Source organism: Rutilus rutilus (assembly GCF_951802725.1).
Source record: "Rutilus rutilus genome assembly, chromosome: 21".
NCBI classification, from domain to species: Eukaryota; Metazoa; Chordata; class Actinopteri; order Cypriniformes; family Leuciscidae; genus Rutilus; species Rutilus rutilus.
Window position 1 is genome coordinate 35164742 of NC_140226.1, and position 10964 is coordinate 35175705.

Below are 10964 nucleotides of genomic sequence, written 5' to 3' on the forward strand. Positions count from 1 at the left end.
AGTTGAAGGTGTTTGAAGGGTGGAGTTTTGATCAGTGATGTTCGCGTGTAGTTGAAGGTGTTTGATGGGTGGAATTTCGATCTCTGATGTTTATGTGTGTAGTTGAAGGTGTTTGAAGGGTGGAGTTTAGATCTCTGATGTTCGCGTGTGGTTGAAGGTGTTTGATGGGTGGAGTTTAGTGTCTGACTGAAGCAGCGGCGGCTCGCTGATTCATCGATCACACTGGACTTTCTCAGAGGAGTTTGTTCATTTCCACAGTGTCTGTTTTCTCGCGGAGTTCAAAGATTAGAGGACTAGTTTATAGAGAAGTAAGTTTGAATGATGATGATGATGTGAATGCGATTATCAGCGGAAGATCGAGCTCCAGGAGGATGAATGTATTTCTCCGACTCGGATTCTCATTTCTGCTGCTCTTCTGCGCGCCCGTTTCTACTCAAGGTGAAATATAGGAATATAAATCTTAATATCTGCGTTACGTCGCTCTTATTTTACTGATTTACTGACGCGCATAATCAGCATCCGTTGCATTTCTACAGCTGTCAGTCAAACTTCATGTGTTGGAGTGCGCGTGAGACACGATGCATGACAGACTTCGGACAGATGATTGCTTATTCGTCTGTAATGTGTGTGTGTGTGTGTGTGTGTGTGTGTGTGTGTGTGTGTGTCTGTGTTCAGGTCCGGAATGTGCTTCTGGATGTCATGGACAGCACGGGTTCTGTGAGTCTGGAGAATGCAGGTAAATGTTGAGAAACACATAGAGATGCTGTCAGTGTGTTGAGAGACCTGAATTGAATTGTCCAGACGCTCAAACACAGTCAAACCAAACATTATTCAGACACCAGATATCATTTTTGATATTTGTTTTACTAGTGTGTGCAGGACACTATAGTTCATTTATGTAAGTGAGGAGAGCAAAATAAAATAAACTGTGACATATTATACCCAATAACTTTTCATACCAGTAAAACTGATCAAAATTTGGGACCAAAAATGATTGGGACACTTTGAGCTGATCATGTTTTGCTGAAGTGTGTTTTCTTTAATTGCCAATGCTCTTTTTACACACAGACTGAACAAAATGAAGCATTGCGTGGTGATTGGTTGAGCTAAACTGGTATTATCTGTGTAGTTAAATTTAACAGCTGACAGATATTCAACATAATTCATGTGTGAGACAGTCTAACAGAAGGACGGACAAAACCAGTCAAATATCAACTGAGTTCTTGTCATATTTTATTACCATTTTCTAAACTATAGCGAATAAACTGTGATAATGTGAGAAATGTTGAAGGTGTCTGAATACATTTTTTGTTATGGATGCTCTTAAAACCAGTTAAAGGTCAGTGATGGACTTGCAGTGTAAAGGCAGGAGTTGGTGTTTGTGTAAAGGCAGGTGTTGGTGTTAGTGTAAAGGCAGGTGTTGTGTGTGTAAAGGCAGGTGTTGTGTGTGTAAAGGCAGGTGTTGGTGTTGGTGTTGGTGTGTGTGTAAAGGCAGGAGTTGGTGTTAGTGTAAAGGCAGGTGTTGTGTGTGTAAAGGCAGGTGTTGGTGTTTGTGTAAAGGCAGGTGTTGATGTTTGTGTAAAGGCAGGTGTTGTGTGTGTAAAGGCAGGTGTTGGTGTTGGTGTAAAGGCAGGTGTTGTGTGTGTAAAGGCAGGTGTTGTGTGTGTAAAGGCAGGTGTTGTGTGTGTAAAGGCAGGTGTTGGTGTTTGTGTAAAGGCAGGTGTTGTGTGTGTAAAGGCAGGTGTTGTGTAAAGGCAGGTGTTGGTGTTGGTGTGTGTAAAGGCAGGAGTTGTGTGTGTAAAGGCAGGTGTTGGTGTTTGTGTAAAGGGAGGTGTTGTGTGTGTAAAGGCAGGTGTTGGTGTGTGTAAAGGCAGGTGTTGGTGTTTGTGTAAGGGCAGGTGTAAGTGTGTGTAAAGGCAGGTGTTGTGTGTGTAAAGGCAGGTGTTGGTGTTGTGTGTGTAAAGGCAGGTGTTGGTGTTGTGTGTAAAGGCAGGTGTTGGTGTTGTGTGTGTAAAGGCAGGTGTTGGTGTTGTGTGTGTAAAGGCAGGTGTTGGTGTTGTGTGTGTGTAAAGGCAGGTGTTGGTGTTGTGTGTGTAAAGGCAGGTGTTGTGTGTGTAAAGGCAGGTGTTGGTGTTGTGTGTGTAAAGGCAGGTGTTGGTGTTGTGTGTAAAGGCAGGTGTTGGTGTTGTGTGTGTAAAGGCAGGTGTTGGTGTTGTGTGTGTAAAGGCAGGTGTTGGTGTTGTGTGTGTGTAAAGGCAGGTGTTGGTGTGTGTAAAGGCAGGTGTTGTGTGTGTGTAAAGGCAGGTGTTGGTGTGTGTGTGTGTAAAGGCAGGTGTGTGTGTGTGTGTGTGTGTGTGTGTGTGTGTGTGTGTGTGTGTGTGTGTGTGTGTAAAGGCAGGTGTTGGTGTGTGTGTGTGTAAAGGCAGGTGTGTGTGTGTGTGTGTGTGTGTGTGTGTGTGTGTGTGTGTGTGTGTGTGTGTGTATGTATGTGTGTGTGTGTGTGTGTGTGTGTGTGTAAAGGCAGGTGTTGGTGTGTGTGTGTAAAGGCAGGTGTTGGTGTGTGTAAAGGCAGGTGTTTTGTGTGTGTGTGTGTGTGTGTGTGTGTGTGTGTGTGTGTGTGTGTGTGTGTGTGTGTGTGTGTGTGTGTGTGTAAAGGCAGGTGTTGGTGTGTGTGTGTGTGTGTGTGTGTGTGTGTGTGTGTGTGTGTGTGTGTGTGTGTGTGTGTGTGTAAAGGCAGGTGTTGGTGTGTGTGTGTAAAGGCAGGTGTTGGTGTGTGTAAAGGCAGGTGTTGGTGTGTGTATGTGTAAAGGCAGGTGTTGGTGTGTGTAAAGGCAGGTGTTGGTGTGTGTATGTGTAAAGGCAGGTGTTGGTGTGTGTAAAGGCAGGTGTTGGTGTGTGTAAAGGCAGGTGTTTTGTGTGTGTGTGTGTGTGTGTGTGTGTGTGTGTGTGTGTGTGTGTGTGTGTTGTGTGTGTAAAGGCAGGTGTTGGTGTTGTGTGTGTAAAGGCAGGTGTTGGTGTTGGTGTGTGTAAAGGCAGGTGTTGTGTGTGTGTGTGTGTGTGTGTGTGTGTGTGTGTGTGTGTGTGTGTTGTGTGTGTAAAGGCAGGTGTTGGTGTTGTGTGTGTAAAGGCAGGTGTTGTGTGTGTAAAGGCAGGTGTTGGTGTGTGTAAAGGCAGGTGTTGTGTGTGTGTGTGTGTGTGTGTGTGTGTGTGTGTGTGTGTGTGTGTGTGTGTGTGTGTAAAGGCAGGTGTGTGTGTGTAAAGGCAGGTGTTGTGTGTAAAGTTAGGTGTTGTGTGTGTAAAGGCAGGTGTTGGTGTGTGTAAAGGCAGGTGTTGTATGTGTAAAGGCAGGTGGTGTGTGTGTGTAAAGGCAGGTGTTGTGTGTGTAAAGGCAGGTGTTGTGTGTAAAGTTAGGTGTTGTGTGTGTAAAGACAGGTGTTGGTGTGTGTAAAGGCAGGTGTTGTGTGTGTAAAGGCAGGTGTTGTGTGTGTGTAAAGGCAGGTGTTGTGTGTGTAAAGGCAGGTGTTGTGTGTAAAGTTAGGTGTTGTGTGTGTAAAGACAGGTGTTGGTGTGTGTAAAGGCAGGTGTTGTGTGTGTAAAGGCAGGTGTTGTGTGTGTAAAGGCAGGTGTGTGTGTGTAAAGGCAGGTGTTGTGTGTAAAGTTAGGTGTTGTGTGTGTAAAGGCAGGTGTTGTGTGTGTAAAGGCAGGTGTTGTGTGTGTGTAAAGGCAGGTGTTGTGTGTGTAAAGGCAGGTGTTGTGTGTAAAGTTAGGTGTTGTGTGTGTAAAGGCAGGTGTTGGTGTGTGTAAAGGCAGGTGTTGTGTGTGTGTAAAGGCAGGTGTTGTGTGTGTAAAGGCAGGTGTTGTGTGTGTAAAGGCAGGTGTGTGTGTGTGTAAAGGCAGGTGTTGTGTGTGTAAAGACAGGTGTTGTGTGTGTAAAGGCAGGTGTGTGTGTAAAGGCAGGTGTTGTGTGTGTAAAGGCAGGTGTGTGTGTAAAGGCAGGTGTGTGTGTAAAGGCAGGTGTTGTGTGTGTAAAGGCAGGTGTTGGTGTGTGTAAAGGCAGGTGTTGTGTGTGTAAAGGCAGGTGTCTGTGTAAAGGCAGGTGTTGTGTGTGTAAAGGCAGGTGTGTGTGTGTGTGTGTGTGTGTGTGTGTAAAGGCAGGTGTGTGTGTAAAGGCAGGTGTTGTGTGTGTAAAGGCAGGTGTTGGTGTGTGTAAAGGCAGGTGTTGTGTGTGTAAAGGCAGGTGTCTGTGTAAAGGCAGGTGTTGTGTGTGTAAAGGCAGGTGTGTGTGTAAAGGCAGGTGTTGTGTGTGTAAAGGCAGGTGTTGTGTGTGTAAAGGCAGGTGTGTGTGTAAAGGCAGGTGTTGTGTGTGTAAAGGCAGGTGTTGTGTGTGTGTGTAAAGTTAGGTGTTGTGTGTGTAAAGTCATGTGTGTGTGATTTACAGGTGCAGGTCCGGTTGGCACGGGCCGGCGTGTGATCAGTGTGTTCCTTCGGTCGGTTGTGCGCATGGGACCTGTGAGGAACCAGGCCAGTGCATCTGTGAGCGTGGCTGGACGGGACCACACTGCGATCGAGGTCCGAAACACCAGAGTCTTCCTCAGGGTTTCTGTCTGGTGTTACAGCACTAATATCTAAACATTCTTAATCAAGACACATTTACTGAAGAAGCAAAATGACTTGAGATAAAATATATATATATATATACACAGGATTATTAGGAACACCATACTAATACTGTGTTTGACCCCCTTTCGCCTTCAGAACTGCCTTAATTCTACGTGGCATTGATTCAACAAGGTGCTGAAAGCATTCTTTAGAAATGTTGGCCCATATTGATAGGATAGCAGCTTGCAGTTGATGGAGATTTGTGGGATGCACATCCAGGGCACGCAGCTCCCGTTCCACCACATCCCAAAGATGCTCTATTGGGTTGAGATCTGGTGACTGTGGGGGCCATTTTAGTACAGTGAACTCATTGTCATGTTCAAGAAACCAATTTGAAATGATTCGAGCTTTGTGACATGGTGCATTATCCTGCTGGAAGTAGCCATCAGAGGATGGGTACATGGTGGTCATAAAGGGATGGACATGGTCAGAAACAATGCTCAGGTAGGCCGTGGCATTTAAACGATGCCCAATTGGCACTAAGGGGCCTAAAGTGTGCCAAGAAAACATCCCCCACACCATTACACCACCAGCACCAGCCTGCACAGTGGTAACAAGGCATGATGGATCCATGTTCTCATTCTGTTTACGCCAAATTCTGACTCTACCATCTGAATGTCTCAACAGAAATCGAGACTCATCAGACCAGGCAACATTTTTCCAGTCTTCAACTGTCCAATTTTGGTGAGCTCGTGCAAATTGTAGCCTCTTTTCCCTATTTGTAGTGGAGATGAGTGGTACCCGGTGGGGTCTTCTGCTGTTGTAGCCCATCCGCCTCAAGGTTGTGCGTGTTGTGGCTTCACAAATGCTTTGCCGCATACCTCGGTTGTAACGAGTGGTTATTTCAGTCAAAGTTGCTCTTCTATCAGCTTGAATCAGTCGGCCCATTCTCCTCTGACCTCTAGCATCAACAAGGCATTTTCGCCCACAGGACTGCCGCATACTGGATGTTTTTCCCTTTTCACACCATTTTTTGTAAACCCTAGAAATGGTTGTGCATGAAAATCCCAGTAACTGAGCAGATTGTGAAATACTCAGACCGGCCCGTCTGGCACCAACAACCATGCCACGCTCAAAATTGCTTAAATCACCTTTCTTTCCCATTCTGACATTCAGTTTGGAGTTCAGGAGATTGTCTTGACCAGGACCACACCCCTAAATGCATTGAAGCAACTGCCATATGATTGGTTGATTAGATAATTGCATTAATGAGAAATTGAACAGGTGTTCCTAATAATCCTTTAGGTGAGTGTGTATATATATATATATATATATATATATATATATATATATATATGTATATACAGTATATTCACATGTATTTGTATAGCGCTTTTCACAATACACATAATTTCAAAGCAGCTTTACAGAAAGTCCACATTACAGTTTAGAGTGATCTGTTATCAGAGGAAACTGTCTAAGTTATGTATTTCAGAAATGTACATATACAAAATCAAAATTAGGTAAAGGTATTAATTTAAACAATGTAATAATTTAATGCAGAAACAATGAACTCAACAAGTAATGAATACTTGTTAGTTAACAAATGATTCTGACATTTAGATAAATGTAGCATTGGTGCGTGTTGATTCAGAGTTAGCGTCATCTGAAGTCAATATATCATAAAAATTAAGTATGTTTATGCTTAAAATAAGAAAAATATTTGCATATTTTAAGCATAAAATCAATTACTTTTTCGACATTTTTCATAAAACAAGACTTAATATCTTCAGTCATTTTGCTTCTCCAGTAAATGTATCTTGATTTAAGAATGTTGAGATATTTGTGCTGGAAAACAAGACAATATTTTTTGTGCTGTGTACTGGACGTTATAAACTACAGTGGGGAGAACAAGTATTTGATACACTGCCGATTTTGCAGGTTTTCCCACTTACAAAGCATGTAGAAGTCTGTAATTTTTATCATAGGTACACTTCAACTGTGTGGTAACAGTGGATGTGTTGTTCTTCCTCTCAGACGTTCGCCCGTGTTCATCGAAGCCCTGCTGGGGAAACTCCACCTGTGTGGAGACGGAAGGAGGACATGCGTGTGTTTGCTCTGCTGGAGACGGGTAACAGTGACGACTGTTTCCTCTGTTAAACGTGTGTGGAGAGAAGAACATGTTCACTAGTCCACAGAAATATTCCTCACACAAAGCTGCTCTTGATATGTGGGAGCAGACCTGAGATTATCCAGCGCTGGCACTAATTTATGTTCGCATTGATCGATCTTATTTGACCTTTACACTGAAATCAAGAGCAATCCATCAAGTGTGCAACCTTAGACTAACAAAAACAGTCGTCACAAAAAGGCCTAAACATGTCTGAACTTCACTGCATTAGATGCATCATATAAAGTTATGTTTATTTCTACAGCGCTTTATACAGTACAGATCGATTCAAAGCAGCTTCAGTAATAAACAGAATCAATGATGCAAACTTCATTAAATGTGAAACTCAAACTCAAATTAAGCTGTAAAGCAGCTCAATAGAAGACAATACCCAGCAAGCAATTTTGCGTTTTAAAAAACACGTCTAGGCTCAAACAAGTCAAAGTTTGGGCTGTCAGTGAACATGTAATAGACGTCTACACCACAGCCCAAGAAAAGTCTAGTCATCAATTAGAAGACATGACAAAGAAATTAAACTAAACACCTTGTAATCACTGTTGACTTCGCCTACATGATGGAATATCATACATCTCGCAAGTTCTTTTGGTAAAAACGACATGTAACCAAACTCAGGGTTATTTTGTCTAACAAAAATATCTTATTTTGTATAACTCATATCTGGACAATATCGGGTCTATAGTTAACCGAGACGGAGAAATGACGGATATTGCTTGCTGGGTAGAGTCATTATTCAGATCAAGCTTTGTTCTCAACTCAGTGCACTCACATCAGTAATATTGCTGAATATTAAGGGCCCTATTTTAACGATCTGAAACGCAAGTATCAAGCGCGAAACGCAAATATCTTTGTGGGCGGATCTCGGGCGCTGTTGCTATTATACCGGCGGGATAAATGACTCTTGCTCCCGACGCAAATCTAAAATGTGTTGGTCTGAAGTAGCTTCATTACTCATAGGTGTGGTTTGGGCGTAACGTGAAATAAACCAATCAGAGCGACATCTCACATTCCCTTTAAGAGCAGGTGCGCTTGTTCCATGGCGGATTGCTATTATAACGGCGGATTTGCCAGACGCACGCCAGGAGCGGTTCACAGCCGAGGAGACCGACGTTCTCGTCAGGGCCGTAAAACACAGAGAAGTGACATTGGGGATGGAGAAACACACACAAATTAGCTTCGGTTAAACAGGCGTATGATAATTTGGGTAAATGTGTAAGCTAGATTTATGCCTATTCTTTCACATCTTCATGGACACCACAGTGATTTCCCTCGTGTGGTAATATTTTTCCTTTTAATAATGTATGGTTTTCTAAAATGAGAACTGCTGCGTCTGTGTGTGAGAGACGTGTATGAGCGTTGTGCACACGCTACATTGATTATGGCCAAGCATGCGCCCTTAAAATAGCATCTGAATAACACCACTGACTTTAGACAAGGTTTCTCCTGGTCTGTGGCGGAATTGTTTTCTGAAACTGCAAAATAGCACCAGGGAACGTTTGCGCCGGAACACGCCTCCTCTTTCCGCTGAACCGCCCCCGGGAGCGCAAGTTCATTCCCTAATTTACCGACGTGCGTCTGTGGAGGGAAAAGTCCGCTGTGCGTCGGGTGAGAAATAGGAATGATACATGCGTCGAAGTCAATTGCTCTGGGTGTGAGATAGGGCCTGGTGTGTGTCTTTCAAACCCCAAATAAGCAAGCTCAAACTCTGTTAGAAATAGAGTCACATGTTTTGATACTTTGATGTATGATGCGTGTGATGATGCGTGTGACAGAGGCGTGTGATGATGCGTTTGATGATGCGTGTGACAGAGGCGTGTGATGATGCGTGTCCTGTGGTCCACAGCTCCCGCTGTCAGAACGGAGGATCCTGCTCTGCCAGCCGTTGCCTGTGTCCTGCTGGGTTCACCGGATCGTTCTGTGAGATCCAGCTGGACGTCTGCGAGCCCAATCCGTGCCTGAACGGAGGCAGGTGTGTTAGCGGGATCCGCGAGTCCAATCCGTGTGTGAACGGAGGCAGGTGTGTTAGCGGGATCCGCTGCTCCTGCCTGCCGAGATTCACCGGCCCGTCCTGTGAACTTCATGTCAGGAAGCTGAAGCTGAAGCCCAGAGTTAAAGCCCAGCACTTCTCGCCTCCAGCGCTCCACAAGCTCCTCCGGCCGGTCCCGGGGTCCGCTCCACTGGTGACCCGCAGCCAGATCCTCTGCTTCGCCGTCCTGGGTCTGCTCACCTGTCTGGTGGTGCTGGTGACCACGGGCCTGATCTTCTTCCCTCGCTGTGAGGTGTGGGTCGCCAACCGCAGGTACAGACGGCTGGTTCAGGAGAACCAGAGGAACCTCCTCCAGCACGCGCCGGTCAACACCATCCTGCCCGAGAAGATCCGGCTCAGCGCCTACGGGCCGCACTACACCTCCATATGAGCCGGATCTCGGGATTACAGGGTTCCTATCAGACGTACTTATTGTGGGAATACATGCATATATACAAACATGGTCATATGAGGCGAACATTCAAAAGCTATCTGTCTTTTATAAACACAAATTAGTTTCTATTAAGTTATACATTATTAAAAAAAAATTCTACTCTCTTAATTAATGTACTGCTAAATGTTTTCTTTGTTTATTTATTTAATTTTTATCTAAATCTAAAACACTCATTTTATTAATGCATTTTAATCTAATTTATTTGCTTGGTTTAATCTTATTATTAATGATTTATTTATTTATTTGTATTGGATGTTTTTCTATTTTTATTTCTTTGTTTTATTTATTTATTACTAATATAATTTTTTAAACACTCATTTTATTCATGTATTTTAATTTAATTTATTTTCTTGTTTTAATCGTATTATTTAAATAATTAATTAATTACATTTTTGTTATATTTTTTATATTTTTATCTAGTTATTTTTATTACTATTATATTATTTTAAACACTCATTTTAGTCATTTATGTATTTTACAATACAATACAATATTTATTTATAAAGCACATTTAAAAACAACCAAGGCTGACCAAAGTGCTGTACAGAACAGAATAATAATAATAATAATAATATTAATAATAAAACAACCAATCCTAACCCATTTTAATCTAATTTATTTACTTAGTTTAATCTTTTTATTCAATTTGATTCATTTTTAAAGCACATTTTTTTCTATTTTTATCTTTCTTTTTTATTTATTCACAGCTAGTACTCTCTCTCTCTCTCTCGGTCTCTCTCTCTCTCTCTCTCTCTCTCTCTCTCTCTCTCTCATCCCGAAGGCCAGTGACATAAATGTTGTTCTCCAGTTCTCTGTAGTGAGTGAGTTCAGTGATCCTGTTATTGAAATGTCCTGAAGCAGATGAACTGTGATTATGTTCTTCACTGATTCCTTTACTTTTCATGCTCATATTTTAATGTGAACAGAGGATTAATGTAGCTCTAAATAAACCAGTATTTATTGATGTAGACTTCTAATACTCATTCTCGAGTGATGATTATGCATGCTGTCTTGCCAATATGGTTTTGCATTTTAGTAAAAAAAAAAAAATGAAAAGAATGACCTTCACAATAGCTATTTTTTATATTCTGGGAAATCTCGTTGTTGATTGTGTTGTCAGAAATGATCATTTGTTTTCCTCCTGAAATACAGATGTTCAGTGACAGCCGGTCTCTGCCGCCATCTACCGGTGACGCTCGGAATTACGCTAATGACCGCAGCACGTGTTTCACATTCACTTTCCACGGGCTTTTCTCCTACACTCTTCTCTTCTGAAGGTCAAATACTCGGTCATGGTCAAATAAAGACGTTTGTTGCGGGTACATCATTATAGTGACGTCTTTCAAGCTTCAGCATATCTCGTCATGCATCTCGTGACTCGTCAGTGATAATGGCGGTAATTCTGCGTGTGTCCAGAAGGCGGCGACATACAAACACGAGCTCTCCTGTCCTGAGCTCAATTAATGAAAATCAACAGTTGATTTGGTGGATCGTTGCTTTCGATCTGATTGACACATTAAGGATCGCTGGTTTTGCGGGAGAGAAGCTGTCATTCAGTGTTATTGCTTTCACTCAGCCTGATTACAACAATATTGCTTGTATTGTGTTTACTGTATATTTACAGCAGCATTCACACTGTCTGCCAGAGATGCATCGCACATGTCTGATCTGATGGTCTCTGGAAGCACATTTATGCC

General features: G+C 42.8%; 1 protein-coding gene across 1 annotated transcript; it reads left to right on the plus strand.

Moving 5' to 3' along the window:
• Nucleotides 1–228: 228 nt before the first annotated feature.
• On the plus strand, nucleotides 229–10562 carry dlk1 (delta like non-canonical Notch ligand 1). Its single transcript, XM_084392633.1, has 5 exons — nucleotides 229–438; nucleotides 676–736; nucleotides 4439–4569; nucleotides 6637–6730; nucleotides 8631–10562. Exons 1-5 carry the CDS (start codon nucleotides 372–374, stop codon nucleotides 9202–9204), a joined length of 927 nt encoding a protein of 308 aa, XP_084248759.1. The 5' UTR covers nucleotides 229–371; the 3' UTR covers nucleotides 9205–10562.
• Nucleotides 10563–10964: the final 402 nt, after the last annotated feature.

Bases quoted from the DNA above. Each gene is read 5' to 3' on its own strand.
- dlk1 (XM_084392633.1), top strand. From the start codon at position 372: ATGAATGTATTTCTCCGACTCGGATTCTCATTTCTGCTGCTCTTCTGC. The intron at 439-675 runs GTGAAATATAGG...GTCTGTGTTCAG, and splicing joins CGCGCCCGTTTCTACTCAAG to GTCCGGAATGTGCTTCTGGA. The intron at 737-4,438 runs GTAAATGTTGAG...TGTGATTTACAG, and splicing joins TGTGAGTCTGGAGAATGCAG to GTGCAGGTCCGGTTGGCACG.